The 26,699-nt window shown below is 35.4% G+C and overlaps 3 protein-coding genes across 3 annotated transcripts; 2 read left to right on the top strand and 1 right to left on the bottom strand.

The window, feature by feature from the left end:
* The first annotated feature begins 13,394 nt into the window (after window positions 1–13,394).
* LOC145627156 (histone H3.2) lies at window positions 13,395–14,092 on the top strand. The gene has a single exon (XM_081679555.1). The coding sequence runs from the start codon at window positions 13,490–13,492 to the stop codon at window positions 13,898–13,900; it is 411 nt and encodes a 136-aa protein (XP_081535681.1). The 5' UTR covers window positions 13,395–13,489; the 3' UTR covers window positions 13,901–14,092.
* Window positions 14,093–18,419: 4,327 nt separating this feature from the next.
* LOC145627157 (uncharacterized) lies at window positions 18,420–21,397 on the top strand. The gene is made up of 2 exons (XM_081679556.1): window positions 18,420–19,996; window positions 20,485–21,397. The coding sequence occupies exons 1-2, from the start codon at window positions 18,490–18,492 to the stop codon at window positions 21,159–21,161; spliced, it is 2,184 nt and encodes a 727-aa protein (XP_081535682.1). The 5' UTR covers window positions 18,420–18,489; the 3' UTR covers window positions 21,162–21,397.
* A 3,997-nt stretch (window positions 21,398–25,394) lies between these two features.
* Window positions 25,395–26,107, bottom strand: LOC145627158 (histone H3.2). The gene has a single exon (XM_081679557.1). It carries the CDS (start codon window positions 26,006–26,008, stop codon window positions 25,598–25,600), a length of 411 nt encoding a protein of 136 aa, XP_081535683.1. The 5' UTR covers window positions 26,009–26,107; the 3' UTR covers window positions 25,395–25,597.
* Window positions 26,108–26,699: the final 592 nt, after the last annotated feature.

Below are 26,699 nucleotides of genomic sequence, written 5' to 3' on the forward strand. Positions count from 1 at the left end.
GCTCAGTGGAGCTAAGCTTCGGCTCCCGTGGCTGAGACCCGGGTTCAAGATTATATCGCCCCTCCCATGTGGGCAATAGTGTAATACCCACTTGATATTCCTGTGATAGGAAATCAAGCCGGGCCCATCCTTTACCATTAAAAAATTTTGATTCCCAAATTTATTTCATCCATTCCCAAATCATCAATAATCAATAACTTAATACTAAATTAGACACCAGGGATGACACGTGTCACATCTCGGTGTTGTATTTTCCCTCCAAAATTCTTTTTTTTTTTAACTTTTTTTTTTGTTAATATTTGATTCTATACGAATATTATTATAAATCTTTCATATTATTTTTATGGAAAATATATTCCTTTTTATTTGGTGCTCATAATTTTTCAATACACATTTACCTAAAATAACTATTCCAACTCCTTTTTAATCATCTTTTAAATGGAGCATTATTAGATTTTTCCAAAAAAAAAATAATAATAAAATTGAGTCATATAATTGATGTCAGATAAATTATTTTAAAACATCATTTAATTTTTTTTCCAATACCTCTAGCTATTACTTTATTTCAATAATTTCAATATAACTATATATTCAAATTAATTACAATTTTGTTTTTGGAAATTTACTACTACGCATATATTATCACAAATTAAGGATTTATAGGTCGAGTATAGTAAAACTATAAAACAAAAGTTGTGTTTAACTATTATATCGATCAATCGTCTAATTCTATAGAAAGGTAAATATCAATTAATGTTTTTGAAAATTACGTAATTAAAAATATTAATATGTCCATAGAGCATTAACCTATAAACAGAAAATGTAATAATATAGAATAGTGTTGCCCAATTATCGATTATTCTTGCCTTTAATGACCAGAGTAGAATTTATTTCCATTGAAATGGTTTTCTTATATATAAAAGGTGATATAGTATTTGTAATTAATATATCTATATGTATATTGTGCACTTTTGCTAGTAAGTGTTTTAATGAAGATTTAGTGACTTTTTCTAATAGTTTTAGCGGAGATTTTAGTCCATTGTTGATTAATTTTTTTTGGTGTTTAGAGCGCTATAAGGGCGAGTAATGAGAATCGACCTCAAGATCACTTGGAATTGGGAAGGGAGCTCTAACCATTTGAGCTACCCATCACTCTTTATTTGATTATTGTTTATTAAAAGACATTTACAAATACGAAGTAAGTATTTACTAATTTGGACACTAGACCTGGTCTAATGAAGCCTCGCCTGAAAAAATTCTCGGGTATGGGCAACCCAAAAAATCCCTTTTTTTTTTTCTTTGCCTATTGATATAAATTATGACAATATAATTTATGTAGGTTTGTTGTGTATCTTTTATCAAATTTTATTGGGAAATTCTCAATGGTGAACTCCACTTTCTCCATTTTACAAGTGGTAAACAATCTTAAAATTAATTATCAATGGTGAACCTCACTTATAATTAATAATCAAATGGTAACCTTAATTATAATGTAACCTGATTATTTAACTAGTGTGGTTAAGTACAGCTGTAATTACTAACTTATCCCTAAAAAATAAGATTTCCCTCCAAAATTATTTCCCCTAATTCCCTCCTAAACGAATCTCCCCTCCCACATTTTAAATCTTTTCCCCTAATTTCCCCCAATTTCCCCCAATTCGTATGAACCCTAATTTTCAATTTCTTCAATTCTCTCTGTCTGCTAGCAATTACCCCCCAATTTCCACTACTTTCGATGAGGAAAAGTCGCTCGTCTACTAGTAGGAAGGCAATCACCATGGATGATAGCATTATGTGGGTGAAGCATACGTGGTGTGACTGTTTACCTCCCAAAATTGTTGCTGTTATGATATCAGAGACAACTAGAAACCCACGAAGGTTGTTCTTCAAGTGCAAAAGCTGCGATTTCTTCGCCTGGTTGAAGGAAGGGGATATAATTAGGGTTGGGGAGGAAATGGAGGTAGAGTCTACTGGTACTTGTAGACACCCATTTGTGTCTCCCCAAAACCAAACCCAGTGTTGAGTACCTTTCACGTCGAATCATAATCGAATGAAGCGAAAGTGTGGAAAGTTTAGTGTTGCGAATAGTTTTAATTTCTTTTCTCTTCTCTCTGTTTTTGAAAACTTATTTCAAGAAAACAGCCAATCCAGTTTGGTTGGTCCATGATATGGGTCCAATAGTAGTGTAGTTGGATGGGGCTTGACAAGAGATTTCCAACGATATATTATAAGCTCAATTCCGATGAATATTGAGGAAGTTATGGCCAATTTACTAAACTGGGCCCGGTTTGAGCCTTATATGCGGTCCAATGATCTAGGGGAGGGCCTAATATGATTTATCATTCCTAATGCAATTAGGAATGGTTTTAGTTTTCTAGATTCTTCTAGAAGGTTCTTTTCATTCCTAATTCAATTAGCATTGATAAATTGACTTTTGTTGACTTTTCAGAGTTTTAATTAAAATCAAAGAACATTTTTGAGGAAAAGATACGATTTTATCCTCCTGTACGGCAAAATTTATCAGATTTTAGAAAACGCGTCAAAAACAAGATTGGCGCCTGGCGCCAGCATTGGCGTCTGGCGCTGACGTTGGCGCCTGGCGCCAATGGCCAATGGCTGGCGCCAATCTCGTTTTGCGTGCGCCAATACTCTGCTTTTTTAATTTTATCTTTTTGGCTGATTTTCTCTATAAATAACGTATTAAAAACTCCGTTTTCATTCACCAACTATCACCAGTTCTCATCAACAGTCAGTTTTAATTAAGATTCACCTACAATCAGTTTTCATTTAATTAATTCTCTCATTCTCTTCTCTAATCATTCACCATCTCTCTCTTTTCTAAAATTGTTTTTTTTACATACAAAATTCCGCATTCGCAAGATCTAGAAACACCTAGCCATATTCGAAGTTGCCTTCGCCCTAGACGTGAAAGGTTTAATTTCTGAGGGTTTGGTCCCAAATCTTTATTTCAAGTATTTAATTTAATTGTTTTGTTTTATTATTTTCCTTGAAGTTACTAACGTGTGTATTTTGTTATTATAAAGAGGTACGAAGCATCAAAGTAAGTAATTTAATGGTTTTTATTGATGTTATGATGTAGAAATCATGTTTAAATTGTTATTATGATATTCCTAGTATCATGTCTAGGGTAATTTTAATACTACCTCCGTTACACGTTAAGTGCAACAAAGGGGGTTGCACATTTCCCAAGAAAAAAAATGAAAAAGCTAATCAACAAAAGTATGGGCATGTGATTATTGGATAATTAATTAATTAAAAAGCTCCATCCCATCATCGCTACCACCTACTGCACCACCAGTCCACCACTACCTGCGTACACCACCCACAACAACCACCATAGAAACCAGTATACCAACCACCAAAAACCACCGAAATCACCATACCAACAACCGAAACCACCATACCAACAAAGCAAAACCACCATACCAGCATACTAACCTACCCGAAACCTGCCATTACCACCCTCTCGCCACCACCAAGATCTGAAATCCACCCCACCTAACTCGCATCCACACCGCGAAGCTACCCCACACCCACCCTGTAACCACCACCACACCTTTCCTCTGGAATCGTTCCATCTTTCACCATTTTTGCTCTAGATCTAAGTTTTCAAGCTCAATCTCAAATTCTCTTTTTTGGGTTTCAATTTATGGTGACAGCTTTACATGTGAAGAGAAGATGGCAACACTCTAACAAGGGGGAGATGGGGCAGCGACTCTGACGAGGAGAGGCAGCGGTGGTGGTGGTGCGGTGGTTGTGATAGAAGAGAGAAAAAGAAGAGAGAGAAAAAGTGGTGGTCTTGGTGGTGGATGTGGTGGTGAGTAAGGAGAGAGAATGTGGGTTTGGAATTTAATAAGTGATGAATTAATTTTGGTTGATTAGTTAATAACATATGATTTGATGTGTTTATTAAAGTTAAGTAAGGGTAGGTTTGTAATTTAAAACAAAAAATTTACTAAAAGAGGAAAGTTTTCATTTGTTGCAGATAATATGTAGCATCCCTTTTTGGAAAATGTTGCACTTAACGTGTAACGGAGGTAGTATTAAATATGATTGTTACGATGCTTCCTATGTTCTTCCTAATATTTATGATTGTTAGTATCATGTTAGGGCTAAAGATTTGATTTTTATTGCTTAGTGACATGCTAGGGTTTGTTATTAATCTTGTTAGTATCATACCTAGGATCTTGCTATTATTATTATGCTTTAATATTAACATGAACATGATTATGATTATAATTGTTATAATGATTATGAATATTATTATTATTATTATTATTTTGATGATGATTATTTTATTTATGATGATATTATTATTATTATTATGATTAATATGATTGTTATTACGATGATTATTGCTATGATTATAAGTTTATTATTATTATTTATCATGTTGCACTAGTAGAAAAATTCAAAAAGGCAACCCCCTTTTGGCACCGGTTCAAGCCAAACCGGTGCCAAAACCCGGCCCAAAAATGGGCGGGATTTAAAAAGTTGGTAAAAGGCACCGGTTCAACTCAAACCGGTGCCAAAAAACTAAAAAGCACCGGTTTGAACCGGTGCCTTAGTGAACCGGTGGTTTTTTTTTAACAAAAAAAAAACCGGCCCTTTATTTCATTCATTCCCTCCTTTCTTCCCCCTTCTTTCTTCCTCCTTTCCTTAACCATTCACCTGGCCTTCACTGTTTCATTCGAAAAACCCAAACCAGAAAACCACCACTGCTGCCTCCGTCCCCTCCTTTTCCCTCCACCACTGCTGCCACCTTGAATACCACCAGAAAACCCATAACCTAGTCTCCGTCCCCTCCTTTTCCCTCCATCTCTGCTGTTCGAATTGAAGAAGCCGCGCCGCAGCCCTGCTGTTCGAATTGAAGAAGCCTCGGTCTGCCGCCGCGCCGCAGCGCTGTTCTCCTCTTCTCTTCTCCTCTTCTCTGCCGCCGCGCCACCTTCGACCCTTCTTTTGCTGCACCACCTTCAACCGCCGCGCCGCAGCCCTGCTCTTCTTTTCCTGCGTACAGCACCGCCTTCTTTTGCTCTTCTCATCAAATTCACCTTCTTTTGCTGCACCGCCTCCATCTCTGCGTACAGCAGCACGCCTCCACCTCCATCAACACGTACAGCAGCACGCCTCCACCTCCACCAGCGCGCACAGTCTTCCAACTAATTTAGGGTAAGTTTTTTTTTTTGTTAAAAATTGAACAATTATTTTGAAATATGTAATTCTATTATTTTCAATAGCATTTTGAACAATTATTGTTAAGAAAATTAAAGTCAAGGAATGTATATAATTTTACCTAATTTTTTTAATTTTTGCATTGGTTGTTTATTTAGAAATTTTGAATACATATTATACATTAGAGTAATTTTGTATGTTTAGAGTAATTTTGAATACATATTATAGATTAGAGTAATTTTGCATTACCTTGTTCCTTAGTTGAAAAATTTGTATGTTTTAATGGGTTATTTTGAGGTTGATTTAATGATTAATTATGAATATAATAGAGATTAGTAAAAATGTTACTTAATTAGTTGAGTTTTTGTATGTTTTAATGTGTAATTTTAGGTTGTTTTAATGGGTAATTGTGAATATATTAAAGAATTAGTGACCTTGCTTCTAATTAGTTGTGAATAAATTAGAAAATTGTGAATAAATTAGAGAATTGTGATTACATTATAGAATTGTGATTACATTATAGATTTGTGAATAATTTAGAGAATTGTGATTAAATTAGAGAATTGTGCATAAATTAGAGAAATAGTGATATTGCCACTTAATTAGTTGTGAATAAATTAGAGAATTGTGAATACATTAGAGAATTGTGAATAAATTAGAGAATTGTGAATACATTAGAGATTTGTGAATATATTAGAGAATTAGTGACGTTGCTAATTTTTGTTTTTTTTAATATATAGATTCATATGTGAATTGAAGCAAGAGTTTAATTAGCTTGAGAACTACGTACATATTGAGCTCAAGTGGGTAGTTGCTATATTGCAATTGGTATGACTACTAAACTTTACTTAGCTATATTTCTTTCTATTCATCCATTTAATAAAAGTTTATTCATGAAATTGCAACTTGTGTATTGTTTAATTGCAAATAAATACAACAATATATAGAATACTTGAATTGCATCATCATATGCCTAGATACCCGTTCAAGGCTTTCTCATTAGGAGAAAGTCTTGAATAGTCCCCGGTTGGGACTGTTCTTGAATGTGTACTCTCACTTAGGTGGTGAATGTATGTTTTCTTTTCGATTTTAAGGAACATCTCGGCTTACCATTTCCTCACTATGTTCTCTGGGTACATATGTGGGTAATTAATTATCTACATCGTGTACTTGGAGAACTAGGGGGAAATGCTGCCGGATTTTCCTTAAAATTGGAAAGTTGACATACATTCACTAGTGAGAGTAGACATTCAAGGATGGGTTAGGTTGGAGTGATAAGGACCCTTTGGAAACATGCATTTTTTCACTATATGAATGGTATATTCACGTTTTGTACTTGAATTTGATTTACATAAAATATGTAGCACTTACACATTATAATTATATGGTGCTATATATATGTTTAGAGACAATTTACTAAATGGAGAAGGATCGTGGTTGGATGTATGGTAGACGCGATACATTGGAATTTTGGAATGGGGTTCAAGAGTTTTGCGAGAGGGCTTTAGCTTATCAACGCACACTGGGAGGCAAAGGCCTTTATTGTCCTTGTGTTTATTGTAATTGTGTGAATGTGGTCGATAGTGTTGAAATCATTAGAGATCATGTATTATGTCGTGGGTTTAGGCAATTTTACCATGTGTGGATTTGGCACGGAGAAAGTGGAGAGTACAGTGGGGATCTTGATCGGAATGATGTGCGTGTTAGAATCAATGAGATTCATGTGGACGAGGAATACGAGAATGATGAGTATATTGTTGATAATGGTGAGGATGGAGCCGATGAAGATCAGGCGGATGAGGTCGAGGATGAACAAGTGGATGAGATGTTGCAAGGTGTTGAAGGTGAAGTGTTTGAATTATTATCGGAGGCTTCCAAAAAGTCTTTGTATCCCGGGTGCAAAAAATACTCCAAACTATCGGCCGTGCTAACACTTTTCAACATTAAGTCGAAGCATGGGTGGAAGGACATCAGTTTTACTTCTTTGTTGACCGCATTAAGTGATATGTTGTCTGATGGGAATGAAATTCCTAAGTCTTATTATTACGCAAAGAAGCTCATGTGTCCCTTTGGTTTGGAGTATAAGAAGATACATGCATGTCCTAATGACTGTATTTTGTATCGAAATGAGTATGAAAAACTGCAGGAGTGTCCACGATGCAAGCGGTCGCGGTACAAGCGCATGAGTTGCAATCCTGGCACAGAGGAACCTCCTGCTAAGGTGTTGTGGTATCTTCCCATTATTCCAAGGTTTAAGCGTCTATTCTCAATACCAAAAGACGCTAAAAACTTGAGGTGGCATGCAGAGGGAAGAAAGAAAAACAGAATGCTGAAGAAAAATCGCCAAGTTCTAAGTTTTTGGGTCCAATTCATAAAAAAAAGCCATTTTGACCCGAAATGGCTACTCACTTGGCTATTTTCTTCATTTCTCAACTTATAAACTCCTTGCATCTCAAAACAACTCATAATCACATATTTATAAGTGTTTGTCATTTGAAATTACATAAAAATCGCCAAGTTCTAAGTTTTTGGGTCCAATTCATCAAAAAAAGCCATTTTGACCCGAAATGGCTACTCACTTGGCTATTATAAGTGATTGTGAGTTGAAACTTATTATTTCTCAAACTATTTCAGATTTCCAATGGAAGCAAAACTTCAAAGAGAAAGAGGGTGGAGAAGCCTAAAAGAATTGATCAACATAAGAAGAAGCTAAGTGAACAACAGTCCAAGAGTGAACAAGCGTCGAAGTTGCACTCTTCGAAAGGTTCACCCATGCCACCTACTCCACTTGTTGAAGACATTGTTCTTCAATCGCTCTCTACTGACATGACCTTTCTTCACAACCGTGCTTGTCATTTGGTCGATCCCATGGAAGTTGCACTTCCTAAGGCAATGTTCCACTATGATGAGGATGCAATTGCATGGATCAGCAAAGAAGATGTGAAGGAATTTCTACGTGGTGCAACACTTAACATTTCCCTCATTCAAACATTCATGAGGCACTTCAATGCCCACATAATCTATACTTTTTTCAAGTTATTCAAATTGATGGTGATTATCCTACATCTGATAAATTAATCAATGTTCATGCACGCAGAGCACTACAGGAGCACTTAACTGACACTGATTCTCCTTGTAAAGTTGGGTGGTTATGCCCCGAGCAGTTATCCACTACTAAAATCATAGGCAACCCCCATGACGTGTTGTACTATGTTGAACAGAGTATAAGGGAATCAGCGCGTGCGGGAGACAAGTTCATATTCGCCCCATGTTATAGAGAGTAAGTCTAACCATGTCAAATTCAATCGATTTGGCCTCATTATATGTTGACTCCTAAATATCGATTTGGCCTCATTACATGTAGGGAGCATTGGAGCCTCATGGTGATTTGTAATTCCACTAACACAATTTATCACCTTGATTCAGCTCGATCATCGGAGAAGTGGCTCGTGAAGTCTATATTGCAAAAGTAAATATATATAGCAACCTATAGTGATGATTATTGCTAATAATAACTAATTTAGTAATCATACGACTAATCAAATTTGATTGTATTTTTTTATACTACAGTGTTATGAAGAAGCTACATTGTCGTGCTCCAAAGGGTCCAACATGGAAGACACCGTTGGTAATTTACATGATATTATTGTGATTATCTTGAAAATCTATGGTAGTAAATATTTGCTCATTTCCTTTGCATGTTTCACTGATGTGATTTGTTTGTCATATGCTAGTGCGCACAACAAGAGAATGGACTTGATTGTGCTTTGTATGTGATGAGATTCATGCTTGACATTGTGACTCATTGTACGGACACTCAACAGCTTGATGAGGTAAGTCCTAAAACTTCTTGAAATGCTATATTGATGTGATTTCACGCCTTAGACACTTAATATTACCCAACAATGACATGTTATGAGAAACAAAAAAGCTATTTCACAAGAAAGGTAGAAAATGGGCTGAATAGAAGTCATATGGGCCATGTTAGGGTCATTTTGTGTTAATATGCTCTTTTGATGTGATTTCTTTCCTTATACACATATAACTAGATAATATTGACATGTTATGAGATAAATAAAGTTCATTTAATAAGAAATGTAGGAAATGGGCAAAGTAAGGTCATATAGGCCGTATTCGGGCCATTTTGAGTAAAAAGCGTCGTAAACCTTAATAAAATGCTCTCCTATACAATTTTAGGGCTTACACACATACAACTACCCAACATTGACATGTTATGAGAAAGAAATAGTTCATTTGATAAGTAATGTAGAAAATGGGCTACATAGAAGTCATATAAGCCCTATTTGGGCCATGTTGAGTAAAATGCGTTGTTAAACTTCTTGAAATGCTATATTGATGTGATTTCTAGCCTTAGACACCTAATATTATCCAACAATGACATGTTATGAGAAACAAAAAGGCTATTTCACAAGAAAGGTAGAAAATGGGCTGAATAGAAGTCATATGGGCCATATCAGAGCCATTTTGTGTTAATATGCTCTTTTGATGTGATTTCTTTCCTTATACACCTATAACTAGATAATATTGACATGTTACGAGATAAATAAAGTTCATTTAATAAGAAATGTAGGAAATGGGCAAAGTAAGGTCATATAGGCCATATTCAGGCCATTTTGGGTAAAAACCGTCATAAACCTTAACAAAATGCTCTCCTATACAATTTTAGGGCTTACACACATATAACTATCCAATATTGACATGTTATGAGAAAGAAATAGTTCATTTGATCAGTAATGTAGTAAATGGGCTATATAGAAGTCGTATAGGTAATATTTGATAAAAATACATATTTTTTGCCTAATTAATTATTTTTAAAATAATGTTTTTGTATTTCAAGTTTTGCAAGGTCCAAAAGGATGGTCCGTTGACAATCAAGGAGCTTAATGAAGTTCGTGACATGTTGGCGTCTTTCATCACCTTCAACATGTAAATGGCATGCATTGTAATTGTAAATTATTTATGTTAACTTTTGAACTATATATAACTTATTATTCATTATATATGTATACTTACTATTATTTGTATATGTAAGCAACTGTTTTTTTTTTTTTTTTTTTTTGTATTGCGTTTGGGAATATTTATATATATATATATATATATATATATATAATTGAATTCTTGTATCTAATATTATTTTTGTATATATTAACTAATAATATTATTATTAGTTATTATAATAATAAAATTATTAATTATTATATTTAATATAATTGCTGGAATTATAGTTTATTATTATTGCAGTTTTTTTTTTAAAAATATTATTGCACGATTGAAAAAACAAAAAAAACGAAAAAAAAAAAAAATTATACAAAAGGCACCGGTTAGGCAGGAACCGGTGCCTAAACTATCCACCACCCAAAAAAAAAAATGGCGGGAGAGCAGTTTTAGGCACCGGTTAATCGGTGCCTATTTCACCCTATGGCACCGGTTAACCGGTGCCTATTAAACCCTATGGCACCAGTTTTGAACCGGTGCCAAATAGCAGGTTTTTGGCACCCCTCAAATAGGCAGCGGTTCAAACCGGTGCCTTAGACCGGGTTTGAACCGCTGCCTAATGCCTTTTTTCTACTAGTGTTGCTTGATATTTATTGTTATTGCTTGATCACGCCTTTTATGCATGTTTAAAGGGAATTTGTACTTGTAATCACGCTTAATAAGATAATTGATAATCTTGTTAGGGTTAATCTGATTATAATTTCAAGTGATCGCCAATAATAGATTTGTTTGTGCATTAAATTCAACCAACATAGATAAACAGGTTTAGGGCTAAACCTATTGATTGCATGTTAGTTAAAAAGCGCACATGAATACGATCATAATAAAGTAGAGGCATATTATTAGGGCAGGTTCAATCTCTTTTAGGTTGGATTTGTACCTTCATCCCCGAACCCTTATTTGGTTCTAGACCTTATGGAGTTGACGATCTCCTGGATCGTTAAGGGGTGTAACCTTCATCCTGTGAACGGTTTACAAGTTCCTAAAACTTGTTGGCGACTCTTTTGCTCTATCTTCTTCCCTTTTGGACGCCACCGTACTTTAGTGTATGATCACAGTGGGGTTCAAGCTAGGGGTTAACGCTTGAAATATTCCCTACAGTTTTTTGGCGACTCCACTGAGGAGGAAATCTATTTTAATTCCTGAATTTGTTTCGGCAATGATTTAGAATGAGTGGATGAGACTCGAAACGTTCTAAGTATTTCGTGTGCGTAATTTTGATTAACATTATTGTCATATGCATAAAAAAGATCTCATTGGAAAGACCATCTGTAATGAGTTAAAAACATAGGATTTTACACGTAGGAAATTTGAGAAATATCTTTCACAACTAGGACCGTAATAACACCGCGCGAAACTGGAAAATTTTATCGAGCACAAAAAGCTGCTGAGGCATGTGGGAAGTAGCGTCAGGGGCCAGCATTGGCGCCAGCATTTTAACCGTAGCGCCAGACACCAGCATTGGCGCCAGGCGCTACAGTTAAAAGCTGGCGCCAGTCAACCAAACCACACAACCATTTTCACAACAACTGCATAAAATTAACACATATACAACATGAAATAAAAGAGTTTATCAATGTACAATCTAGATTTGACAATAAACAAGCATAAGTAGCAACTTATACAAACATCAACCATACGAAACCATAAAACAGGGGATGGTGCAATTTTAAGCATAAAAACACATACCTGACTTTGATTCAAGAACAAGTTGATAAATTTGCAACAAAGATCGCAATTTTACTTCGCTTTGATGCCTAACAATCCAGAATTATGCCCCAAACTTGCGCAATTTAGTCGACTCAATTCCCCCAATTCTCTTGAAAATTGCCCTAAATTTCACTCCTGAATAATCTGTCACCTCCAAAACAATGTGCTAACACTCGATAATTTTTACCCAATAATTTTTTCCCACGAATATGAAAAATTTGAGCTTTAAAATGAAAGAGTTGATGAACCAGCATTCGAATTCTACGAAATCTGAATGAGGAAGACAATGGGTTTATGTTTGATTTGACATAATTAGTTGAAGGGAAGTAAGTAAGGGCAGTAATGTAATTTCAGATATTTTTTTTAAAAGTTTATTTTAAAGTGTTAACCATGGTTAAATGATCAGATTATATTATAATTAAGGTTACCATTTGATTATTAATTATAAGTGAGTTTCACCATTGATAATTAATTTTAAGATTGTTTACCATTTGTAAAATGGAGAAAGTGGAGTTCACCATTGAGAATTTCCCAATTTTATTTCTTAAATATAATTAATTTTCTTAAAAATTATTAGATTTATCGTGCATGGCATGGCACGGGGCTTAAGCTAGTTAAATAAGAAAATCCACCCACAATGGCTTTGAGGATGATGGGTAGTAATGAAATTAGAAGAGGGAATGAGAGGAATTTGATGGAGATCTAAAGCTTGAGTGTGAATTAGCAATGGAGGAAGGGAACTTCGGTTTGAAAGACAATATAGAGAAAGAGCTAAGGAAAAGAAGAGAGAAAAATAAGAAAAGTCAATTTTTTTTTATTATAGTATTAAGTGGGAAATCGTTTCCTTCTAATAAGACCACTACTTCAAATAGCGATTATCTACCTAAATTGCTATTTGAAATAGTGATTTTGCCATAAATAATAATAAAAAAAATCCAATTGAACCAATGACATGGGTAGATTGGGAATTCATAAAAAAACAGTAACCATAATTATGAATTTCAGCTCTTTCCATCATTATTTAGGAAAATCACTCGAATTATGTTCTTTTCTCATATATTGATTGAATTAGAATGAATTAAAAATTTTAAATAAACTGAATATGGAAATATGTATCAAAAAATAAAAAATTGAAAAAAAAAGGTCGAAAAGAGTGAATTGAAATTTTTGAGTAGGAGCTAGGAGGGAATTCACAAAATACGTAGTAGAAAATAAAACCGTTTAAATTCAAAACCATAAAACTTCACCTCCCCTCCTAAACAACAAAAAAACAATTCCACTTCCCGCGAAGCCAAAACCTTTGAATTTCCTTTTAAAGCAATGTACCGCCAATAACTAACCCTCCAATTCCATAATCCGTGTGTCCAACCCCAAATCCAACCACAACCGTCGATTATACCCACAAATCAACGCTTTACATCCTTTCCCTCCCAACCTCGATTTTCAAAAACTCCTCCTTATAAATAACCGCTCTCTTTCTCCCTCTTAAATCACTCACAATCTCAATTCATTGTCTGCAACTCCAAACTTTCTCTATCTAAAACCTTTATTTTCTCTCTCATCATCAACAATGGCGCGAACCAAGCAAACTGCCAGAAAATCCACCGGAGGAAAGGCCCCAAGGAAGCAACTCGCCACCAAGGCAGCCCGGAAGTCAGCCCCAGCCACCGGCGGAGTGAAGAAGCCTCACCGTTTCAGACCTGGAACCGTTGCGCTTCGTGAGATCAGGAAGTATCAGAAGAGTACTGAGCTTCTCATCAGGAAGCTTCCATTCCAGAGACTTGTCAGAGAAATTGCTCAGGATTTCAAGACTGATCTCCGTTTCCAGAGTTCTGCTGTTGCCGCTCTTCAGGAGGCTGCTGAGGCGTACTTGGTTGGTCTGTTTGAGGATACCAACCTCTGCGCTATTCATGCTAAGAGGGTTACTATTATGCCTAAGGATATCCAGCTTGCTCGCAGGATTCGTGGTGAGAGGGCTTGATTTCTAGGTTTTGGTTTCAATTGGAATTTCTAGGGTTAGGGTTTTGCGAAGAAGGTAGTAGTAGTAGTTTGATGATGTTTCAGTTGATTAATCTGAAATCTAATATGGGTAGTAGTGATAGTAGTTTTATTATGTATTGGTATATGTACTGTGAATTTTAATTAATGAAATGAAAATGGTGACATTTCTAAATTGCTTGTTGAAATAACCCCTATTTTTTTATGCTGTTTATATGCTGGATTTGTGGTAATGTTCTGAAATAAGTGTGGCTAAAGAATAATTTAATTCGTATATTATGGAATAATGTTTTAATTGTTTGTTTTCTTCTTGTATTTGGGATTACTTGAAGTTGGGATTATTTGAAGTTTTGCTAAAACTTGACATGATGTGGTAACATTGGAAATTTTTTGCGATTTGGTCTATTTCTTCTTTTAGGCGAATGGGTCTTTTGACTTTTTAAATTAAGTTGTTAACAATCAAATGATATTGTTAATTGGTCAAATTTGAAATTGAATGGTGTGGTATCAATGTGAATTGTGATTGACTGTAATGACTGAAAATTGTTAGTTACTCCATAGTATTGATAGTCTAGGAGATTTGTAGTTGTACTTTTGAGATTTTAGTTCAACCCGAAACATGAGCAATGAAGGGAGATTAAAGTACAATGAATTTGAGGAAGATGATAATGTGCTAGACTATATTTGTTCAATTACCATATCAAATTCTACACTAAGCTCAGACTGCCTGTGGCAGCAACCATATGATTACAAGGGCTATTTCTTATCTAAATGACTAAATTTATAAAGTGGAGTCAGTGCTTTGTTCATTCTAGATTGTTGATCTAAATTTGCAATACTAATATTATAACAGGGATTAGAAATTTTCAAAAAAAAAAAAAAAGCAACTGAATAAAACTTGATTTCTCAAGCATGCAACAAAAGAGGTCAGAAATGAGCAGAGCATTATAAGTGTAGTTTGCAGTGCGCAATTGTGCAAAGATATGAGTTACAGAGTACTAACTTTATTACTACCTTCGTTACAGGTTATGTGCAACGATTAGACATTTTCCCTCTCTGCTTTATGTCAAATCGTTGCACATAACCTGTAACGGAGGTAGTACAATCACTATGACAATCTTATCAATCACATAAAGAGGATCGCGTAAGTGTGCATAAAAAAAACTTAGATAATTTATTGAATTGACATAATCTCGTTCTATTCAGTCAGCCTGGAAAAGAGGGGGAAAAAAGCATACAACATCACAACTATAAAATATCACAATTGTCAGATGTGAGAATAACAGCAACTATCTTCAAGAAGCATACAGGCCAAATCCGCGAGTCAGGGGTGATGAAACCTCAAGCATATGGAATTCCATGTTATAGCAAGGGGTGATGAAAGCCTACTTGGATGGGCTGATTTTTTTAAGGCATCTCCACTTTTGGAGAAACTCATTATGAAGGCAACACCCTTAATTCATATACTAGTATTTGGATAACTTCAAAGAAGTTAAACTTTATTTTAATGATTAACATTGAAATTAACATAGCAACATTTTTATTATTATTATTATTATTATTATTATTATTATTATATTTTTATTTTTTTTTACATTTGATTTAAAAAAAGAGGTAAAGCCACTATTCTTAGTTACTATCGTTCATAGCATTAAGCCATTAATGAAGGTTAAAATATAAAAAAAAAATAAAAATAAAATTGATTTGCTAATGTGGTTAATACTTACTCCTTCCGTTCCTTTTTGATAGTCCCTTATGGGCATTTTTCACGAGAATTAATAATCACAAAAAATAGTAGTTAAAGTGCATTGAGAAAGTAAATTGACAATAGGTATGCAAAAAGTGAGAGAGAAAGGAATAAAAGTACATGAGAAAGTTAAATTTACACAAATATAGTTGCAAATTGGAGGGAATTTTGATAAAAAAAATAATATTAATAGTTATTGGAAAAGACAAATGGGGTGAACATTTTGAAACTAAAATTTGTCCGTAAGGGACTATCAAAAGGGTACGGAGGGAGTAATAGTTACATTTTCTAAGAGAACACGAGTTTTTAAGATTGACTATTTTCAACATAGGGAACCCAAGTTCGTGTTAACTTTTTTTTTTTTTTTTTTTTTTTGCAAGAAAGCTGATGAGTGCATTAATTCAAAACAAGAGAGTCCATGAGTACATAAGAGGAAACCTCACAAGGGACAAGGTTCTCCCAAATTTGTTCTCTACCATAAGGCACTAATCTAGCTAAATGGTGGGCAACATAATTCCCATCTCTTTTGGTGTGAGACCAAGTAATCGAACGGAAGCAAGAGCTAATTTGAGAAATATCTTCAAGGATGCTGTCCACTGCAGCGAAGGCGAAGTAGCACTTGGTGAGCTTGGAAGTCAGCAGCAGATAAGAGATAAGAGATGGGCCGGTGGGGAGGTCGACCGATTATGTCTATTGAGTGATGGAGTCCATTGAAGAATAGTTCATGCTTGCATAATTGAGGTTATTATTAAAACTTTAGAAGATTAACATACTTCAAATTGTTATTGTATGAAGTTGCATTGGGTCAGAAAATTAATTTATTGTTAATCTTGTTATTGTATGAAGTTGCATTGGGTCAGAAAATTAATTTATTGTTAATCTTGATAGAGTATAAAAACATATTCCTGTGCCCCAACAATCAGTTTAAGCTTTTGGTTGAGATGGTCCATTAACATGTGGCTCTCTAAACACAAAAAATAAAAAGTTTTTATTTGACTTATTAGGATGATGATTTGTTTGTTTATATGACTCTTTTAATTCGGAATTAATATTGAATTTAAACAAATTCTAAATCATAAAGGAGGTTGCTTTACGATTTCACGCTATGATCAGTTCACTCATTTAAACAAATATTTGCTTATCTCATAAATGATCAAATCAAATCAGATTAAACCAAATTATATCATTTTTGCATTTACTTATGAAATTTAGAAAATCATAAATAATTTGTAGTTGGAAAATACACATGAAGGCATCTTGTTTATTAATTATATTTATCTTATGGATTATGTACTACTCCTTCCGTCCCATAATTACTGGCAAATATACTATTTTGGGTGTCCCAAAATGTTCCTCCTATTACTAAAAATAACACCTAATCATTACTTATTTTTTTAGTGTTTCCATACAAATTACACACAAACCTAAAAAATCATTACTTATTTTTTCTTTTTTTTTTTATACAAAATACACACATACCTAAAAAATCATTACTTACTTTTTAACTTTTCCATACAATATTCTCTACTTTTTGTTATCCCCATACAACATTCTCCACTTTTTATCTTTTTCATACAATATTCCTCTACCTTTTTCATCCTCCTTTAAAACCGTATTTTCTAGAGTTATTTGTCTGTACTTATGGGACGGAGAGAGTAATTAATAAGCTCTAAGTTTAGTCGTAAGATCAAAATATAAGTTAGACCTGATCAAATCATTCATTTTATGATGATATGTTAATATGATTGTACTTCTTGTATACCCTCCATTTCCAAATGATATACCCATATTCATTGTAGTCTTGGTTGATTACCAAAGAGCTCAATTTTGATGCGAGGTTTTGTTAAACTCGTGATTTCGATACGTAGTTTACAAAAATTATAATATATCTTGAACAACTTAAAACAAAGAAGTTGATATTTGAGACTTTCATTGTTTCATACAACTAAGATCAAAATCCTATATACCTGTTATTAATTTAAGTATTTGCTTATTTGCACTATTCTTGATTTCTTATATATGTATTATTATTACCTTGAGTCCTTGACAATAATCTTCACTAGTACACAAAAACAAATATTACTCTATAAAACAGTAAAAATACCTATTGGGATTGTCTAGTCAACCTTTTATAATTAAAAAATTCACATAAACATAATTAGATTTATTAATAATCAAACTTTTGCATTATAAGAATCGTAAATAACATAGAAGTCAACGTAAACCAAATGAAAAATCAAAGGAGAAATTAAGTGTATATGTGTTTCGTATAAGCGGCAATATCTATTATTAATCTCTTTAATATTTTAGCCTGTACAAGTTCGAAAAAAGTTAATTATGTTGAGAAGTTGACATACTGCGATATTATAATCTCTTTCATAAATACGTAGCTAATAGGACGGTTATAACTACGACTACAAGAAATTACACCAAGTTCTCATTCTTTTATCAATTAAATAGAATACATCATACACAATAAACCGCGACTACAAGATATATATTGCACCAAATTCTTCTGATTTCCTTAGAATATTCGTACAAAATCCAATACATCATACAAAATACTACTAACGTACATGGAAAGCATACATAAAATATACCAATTCATGCTGCCCACGAATTATAGCCTATAAGTAATGAGCTTCGCCTGCAGTCGTGCAACCAAATAACTGATAATTTGGATAACTACGACAAAGATGCCAAATCCAACTAAGTATTAAAGAATTAAGTTTAACCGGCAAAGTTACCATATATAAGGCAACCAAATGTTATGTTGTAGAGCATCACTAGGTACTACACTTTCTTAGGAAACCATCAATTGTAAAATGGGTCTCTTGCGCATCCTTTCCTTGGCCACTTTGCTTCTTTTGTCATCGTTTGTTGTAGCATATGCTAGCGAGGATACACCAACTTCTTCGGAGTATGAGACTCCATCATACACTCCAACTCCTGTAATCGAGTCCCCATCATACACCCAAACCCCGGAATATAGTCCATCTCCAACGTATGAAACCCCATCATACACCCAAACCCCGGAATATAGTCCATCTCCAACGTATGAAACCCCATCATACACCCAAACCCCGGAATATAGTCCATCTCCAACATATGAAACCCCATCATACACCTCTACCCCAGTGAACAGCCCATCTCCTACATATGAGACTCCATCTTACAGCCCATCTCCTGTGTATGAAACTCCAGCATACACTCCATCTCCATCTTACAGCCCATCTCCCGTGTATGAGACTCCATCATACACTCCATCTCCATCTTACAGCCCATCTCCCGTGTATGAGACTCCATCATACACTCCATCTCCATCTTACAGCCCATCTCCCGTGTATGAGACTCCATCATACACTCCATCTCCATCTTACAGCCCCTCACCCGTGTATGAGACTCCATCATACACTCCATCTCCATCTTACAGCCCCTCACCAGTGTATGATGAGACTCCATCATACACCCCAACCCCATCATACAGCCCGTCTCCTAAATATGAAACCCCAGCATACACTCCAACCCCTTCCTACAGCCCATCACCTGTGTATGAGACTCCATCATACACCACAACCCCGGTCTACAGTCCATCACCCAAGGATGAGACACCATCATACACCTCAACCCCAACCTACAGCCCAGCTCCTAAATATGAAACACCGGTATATAACCCAACTCCATCTTACAGCCCATCCCCTAAGTATGAGACCCCATCATACACCAACTCCCCAGTCTACAGCCCGTCACCTAAGTATGAGACACCATCATACAGCCCATCACCTAAGTATGAGACACCATCATACACCAACTCCCCAGTCTACAACCCATCACCTAAGTATGAGACACCGTCATACACCAACTCCCCAGTCTACAGCCCATCTCCTAAATACGAAGACTCATCATACACCCCAACCCCAGTTTACAACTCTTCACCTAAGTATGATACTCCAACATACAACAATGAAACCCCGGCTTATAGCCCATCTGCTAAGTGTGAAACTCCATCATACACTCCAGCCCCGGCTTACACATATTCATCTGAGTATGAAACTCCGTCATACACCCAAACTCCGGAGTACAAGCCATCTCCAGAATATGAAACCGTAAACACCCCGACCCCATCTTACATGCCTTCTCCAAAGAATGATGTCCCTTCATACTCTCAATCCCCAGATTACAACCCATCTTCTACCTACAAAACCCCATCAACCTCCTCTCCTACATATGACAACAAAAACTATTACACTCAAGAAAAGGACCTACCTACCCTTTATGGTGTGCAAGGTGTCATCTACTGTAGTTCATGTTATGAATTCACACCAATTGAAGGTATGTTCTTTATACATTGTTGCATCTTATATTAGAGGGTTAAAATGGTTTTGGTTGCAATGAATTTGTCTATCTATAGAAATGATTGAAATTATAGTCGTCCAAATTAGAAACAATATTTTAATAAGATTGTCAATTATCGACATTAGTCATGATATTGTGAAGAATAAATCTAGGGTAAAACATGTCTTAATGAAATTAGAGTGATTCCATATTTTGCATGATTAATTTTATCTTGCATTTCCTTATTTATCGACGTGTTACATCATTAATTAACAATAACCGACTAAATAATTTTATTTAAGTTGGAGTCGTGTACTTGTATCCAACACGTAAAAAAAGTGAGGTATAAGATGAAATTATTATGGGATACAACACGTGACAAAACTATATAAGATTGCTCTATAATAAGTGACGGGTATTATATAGTTGACTTAGGCTTTATCTTGATCGAGACTAATATTATTTTATGCAATGTTATTGAGCAGGAGCTGTAGCCAAAATTTCTTGTAAAGCAAAGCATGGATACAAAGAAGCTAAATTCTCCATGTTAACCCCTAAAACAGACAAAAATGGTTACTTCTTAGCTACATTCACTCCTGAACAACTTGGTGACCATTTGAAGCCAACAGATTGCAAAGTTTCCCTTAAAAGCTCTTCATCAAAGACTTGTAACGTTGCTACGAACGTGCACCTAGGAAGATCAGGAGCTCCCCTCATCTATACAGAGCATCTTGCAGGGTACCAAAATGCATACAACTTGGATTTGTATTCTGTTCCCATTTTTGCTTACACTTCTAAGACAAAATGTGAAAACTATCCAGCATACCACAAAAAATCAGGTTACAAGGCTCCTACATATGCCCCATCCACCTACACTCCTAAATCGAGTTACAAGGCTCCTACATACACCCCATCAACCTACACTCCTAAATCTAGTTACAAGGCTCCATCATACACCCCATCAACCTACACCCCTAAATCGAGCTATGAGGCTCCGGCTTACACCCCATCAGCCTACGCACCAAAATCAAGCTATGAGGCTCCTACATACAAGCCATCAAGCTACAAGGCTACATCATACACTCCATCAACCTACACTCCTGAAGCAAGTGACAAGGATCACTCATCATGCCCCCCACCAGCCTATACTCCAAGCTATTAAACTCCATCACATACTACTCCATAGTCGAGTTAAGAAACTCCGGTGGTTATACTCCAAACCCACTGGACGAAGCCCCTACCTACACCAATTATGGATATTAAGAAAGAAAATATTATGATTTCATTCATTTTCCACTATATACTATATCTATATCCTTAATTTATACCTAACTTAATATCAAGTTATAGATGGCCGTTACTACTGTGCTATTTGTATTCCAGAGAATTATAATAATACTAATTAAGTCTTTATATTAGCATTTAACTTTATGTTCTATAAAATATGCTTCTAAACTTGTTACTCCTTATAAACTCTCAAAATCTAAGATACATACAAGAATGTGTTCTTAGTGACTACTAAGAGCAATTTGATGCCTCAAAGTTAAGTTTCAAAGTACACTGTTTAGCATCTCCAAAGTGAATAATGGTGTTATGGGTACAATTTAAGGAATTACTCGTAGTTTTTAGTTCCGGTATGTCTCTCTGATCTGATCTGAAACTTGCACAGTGAAGATATGTCAACTACCCTTGGGGTGTGTTCAATAAAACCTGCTCCAATAATGGTAAATTAGTGATATCAGATAGATAATTAAGTATACATGCCTGCATTGAGTAAATTATAATAAGTCTATTTAAAGATGTTGTATTACTAGTCAAATTTGGGGAGGAGTTTCTCTACTGATTATTGTTAGTCAGTTGCTCTTTGAGACCTGTAAGAGTCAACCAAAAAAAAGCTCATGGCAGGTTGCAGGGAGTAGTAATTTCAAATTTTCGATAATAAATGTGATGTAAGTACAATATTCCTCATTGACCGATTCTTCTTAGAATTCAGATGAGGTGATTCAGACTTTATAAACCTCAGGCAATCCCTGTAATGGACATCCGAAGAAAGTGGTCTTACACAAGGATTGGCGAATTTGAATGACTATTTTTAATGAAACTGGATGGGTTCTCTTGTACCCAGATTAACGGCTTACCTTAACATGCTGTCCACAAGTAATTGTCATAAAGCAGTGGCTAGATCACCTGCATTTCTACAACCAAATGCTCAAATGAACGCATATGTAACAAAATTCAACTGTAAGCTAAGCTTCAATCTATCAGGGATTTCATCTCAAAGTGCTTCTTTCGCTTTCAGTTTATTACCTTATATAGCCTCCATTAATAAATGCTGCTCACACAACATTCAGAAACACGGGTACAGCCGTACTCAGCTGAGTACAGTACAGCAGTCCACACCGTCAATGGAGTCCTCTGCATGAATATCAGTATAAAGTCCACTGGGCCACTACCATTAGAATACAAACCCTTGTTGAAGTTTCTTTTGACACCAATACAGTCTGGCATCCAGCTGAGAATAAGGCACCAGCTCCAGGCTCGGTAAAGTACATACGCCATGATGTTATAAACTCATACCCTGCCCTATTGCCTCTAAAACCAAACCAGAATCTTAAAATTTTAGCCTCTGCACCAACAGGCAAGCAAGCCTCACCAAAACAGGCAAGCCAGCCTCACTTAGCTTCCAATCTTCATCAACAACTTACAATCTTGCACCAAAGTTGGATGCCCAACACCAAATTACAATTGCATGCCATAAACAGAATCCAAGACTCGAGAATCAAGAGTATAATGTAATCACCAACTTACAGGTTACAGCCCCGCCTCTGAATCCAAGGCTTACATTTACTTATATACAATCTTGGTATAAAATCTAAGAACTTTGGAAACGCAAATTAAGCTACACTGCATATGTATGACCCGTCTCCTAAAATCTTAAGTACAAGCACCAGTTTCACTCGCTATAGTGTTTAAAACACCAAGTATTCTGTGATCCTCAGTTGTTCCTGTAAACCTATTACTATCATCTCATGAAGACTGCAATGTCCAGAGTAAATAAAAATTTAAGCATGAAACCACTCAAGCATTTGATGCAACCTCTATGATGAATAATTGTATACAAATCACAGATCAGATTCAAATATTGTGTAATCTCTATAACAATTCTAAGAAAATTGCAGCCCTTGATCTTAATAATCTCATATGTTTGATACTCGTATTCAATTATTATATCAATTCAGAAGATTATTTGGTACAGCGTATTAGCATTGCTGATTTCTCCTTCAATCACCTCATTAGTTTAACGACATGCCAAAAAAAAGAACTTCAAAGAGTATTAAACTAAATTCACTGGACTTAACAGAGATTAAAACCCAGCAATATGATTCAACATAATTCACTTCAGATTATTTATGCATAAAATTACCAAAATCAATTAGATCAGTTATTTACAGCCCCATCTCAGAGTCGGGCTAAGAAAATGCACATCAATGCCTACATTAACTTGTATACAGCCTTGTTCCAAAGTCTAAGAACTTTGGAAATGCCAATAAACTAAATTACTTACGTACGACTCCTCCCCTAAAGTTCTAACTATAAGCACCAATTTTTACTCAGTTGTGAGTTTGTGACAGTAAAAATGTAACAAAGTAGATTAACTAGATTTCAGATTCGACAAATCAGCAGTCTCTATAATAGTCCTAATTCTCCAATAATCGTATCCATTTCAAGATTGATTCAGAAGATATGCTTCAGGCATTTCCTAATCATTTTGGTTCAGCATATTTCTACAAGAAAAAAAAATACTTCAGATTGAACGAAACTAAATGCACAGAACTAAACAGGGAAATTAGAAACCCAACCACTGATTTAATTAAATTAACTTCATATTTGTATTAATATTACCAAAAACAGTTGCACCACTTGATTAATTCTTAGAATTTAGACGAGGGGATTCAGACATTAATAATCTCAGCCTCTCAGGTGATCCTTGTGGATATCCAAAGGAAGTAGTCTAGCATAGGCTGTTCTAATTAGATTAAAATAGACGAATATGAACATGATAATTTTCTAATGAGACTTGATGGGTTCTCTTGTCCCCAGATAGACTGCTTGCCTTGAGCCCTTGATATGCTGCCCACAATTAATCAAGTTATCAAGCAGAGGCCATATCACCGGCATTTCTACAACAAAATTTAACTGTAAGCTAAGCTTCAATCTACAAAGATCACATCTCAAGTGTTTTTGTTTTCACTTTCACTTTATTATAATTTTAGTCATACCTAGTTTACAGACTTATAGTTATATAGCCTACACTAATGATTAATGAATGTTGCTAAAAAAAAACTCAGAATCTCAGATACAGTCTCATCATCTGGGTACAGTCATATCGCCAATTAAAGTACCCTGCATGAATGTCAATTAGGCCACTGCCAACAGAATACAAACCCTTCTTGAAGATTCTAGCAACATTCAACACCAATACAGCCCTCTTGCTGAGTTTAAGGCACCAGCACCAGGCACACTAGGGTACATTCATCATGATGTTAATATATGTTATAGGCTTATACGAGTTATGCACTTATGCCCAACTCTCAAGCCTCAAACTCCAAAGTCCAAACCGGAATCTTAAAATTAAAGCTTATACACCAACAGGCAAAAGCAAACATCGTCAAAACAGCTAAAATGGTGTCCTCAATTAGCTTCCACTGCCTACTCACAGTCATGCACCGAAGTTGGATGCACAGCACCAGATTACAATTACAATCAAAGACTTGGGATTCTAGAGTATAGAGTCCGAGTATCACCTATTTACAGCAATACTCATACTTACATAGTTAGTTACATCCAAGCTATACAGTTTGAGTCCAATGTCTAGGAGCTCTGAAAAGCCAAAAAACTACACTACCTAAAAGCCCCAAGTAGTCAAGTACAAGCGCGATTCAACTGAAAATTAGTGTTTAATACCCAGGTATCCTACAATCATAAGTTCATAACTCAATCGTACCTATAAAACTGTGATTATCTTATCAAGTCTGTAATGACTAGAGTAGAGATCGCTTAACTTGTAATACAACACATACAAGGAACACCTAATTACAGATCTCAGATTCGACAAATCAGTAGTCCCTAATAATCTTAGGAAACTTTAATCCTTTTTCTCCAACAATCTCAAATGTTTGATACTCGTATAAATTAACAAACCAATTCAGAAGATTAGGTGAAAGATTTTGTAATCATATTTATTAGCATTGCTTAACTCTCTTTGAATCACAAAATTACTTCATACAGAGTACTTCTATTAAAATCAACCTCAGATTTACCATAAAATTACTTCAATTTAGTGATTATAATTACCAAAATCAATTAGACAAATTAATATGAGTAACATAGAACAAAATTAAACAGATTGTAACAAACAATTAATTAGAAGTTTAAAACAGTCTAACACTTTCATTGATTAAGATTCACAAGTACATATACCAACTACATAATAAAACTTCTACTAACCAGCTTAGATTCGAGAAAAATCAACTGGAAATTCATATTACTACCACTAAAATCGCAAAACCTAACCCTAGAAATTCCAAATCAATCAAACTAAGCCCTCTCACCACGAATCCTGCGAGCAAGCTGGATATCCTTGGGCATAATAGTAACCCTCTTAGCGTGAATAGCGCAGAGGTTAGTATCCTCAAACAGACCAACCAAGTACGCCTCGGCAGCCTCCTGAAGGGCGGCAACAGCAGAGCTCTGGAAACGGAGATCAGTCTTGAAATCCTGAGCGATTTCTCTGACAAGTCTCTGGAATGGAAGCTTCCTGATAAGAAGCTCAGTACTCTTCTGGTACTTCCTGATCTCACGAAGCGCAACGGTTCCGGGTCTGAAACGGTGAGGCTTCTTCACTCCGCCGGTGGCTGGGGCTGACTTCCGGGCTGCCTTGGTGGCGAGCTGCTTCCTTGGGGCCTTTCCTCCGGTGGATTTTCTGGCGGTTTGCTTTGTTCGTGCCATTGCTGTGGATGAGAGAGAAAATGAAGGTTTTTAGAGAGAGAAAGTTGAGTGAGATTTTTTTAGAGAGAGAAAGTGTGAATGAGAGTGAAGAAGGCGGGATTGATGAGATTTTGAGGAGAAATGAGAGGTTGTTTTATAGTGATGGGTGAAATAAGGGTGGGAGTCAGGAATGAGATCTGGACCGTTGTTGAGTGGAGTGTTATATGGTTATATCTACGGTTGAGGATTGTTTATGAGGGTTTAACACGGATTGTGGATCATGGATCGATGACGTGGATTACTGCTTCCCGCTTTGCAGAGTACTTTTAGTCTTTTGAATTTTACTGCGGCGGTTTCGTTCGTTCTTTTACAAATTCGCTTTTGTTTAGAGCAACTTCAATGGTTGAAAAATGAGACTAGCTTGCAAATATTAAAACTCTTAAACTAATAGTTATACCATTGTTGCACATCTTGTTGATTAGCTTTGGCAAGCAAATTAGCTTTGTAGAGCTAATTAGCTTGGTAGATATTTATTAGATAAAAAATATTTTAAATTTAAAAATAAATTAATTTATAACTAGCTTACCATTGGAGCAACAAATAGCTAGAATTGTTGTAGCTTACAAAGATGATTTGACATAACAAGCTATTATATGAATTAGCCAACCATTGTAGTTGCTCTTATGGGATTGATTGTGTGGCGGGATTTCCA

Source organism: Chenopodium album, chromosome 4, assembly GCF_948465745.1.
Source record: "Chenopodium album chromosome 4, dcCheAlbu1.1, whole genome shotgun sequence".
Taxonomy (NCBI): domain Eukaryota; kingdom Viridiplantae; phylum Streptophyta; class Magnoliopsida; order Caryophyllales; family Amaranthaceae; genus Chenopodium; species Chenopodium album.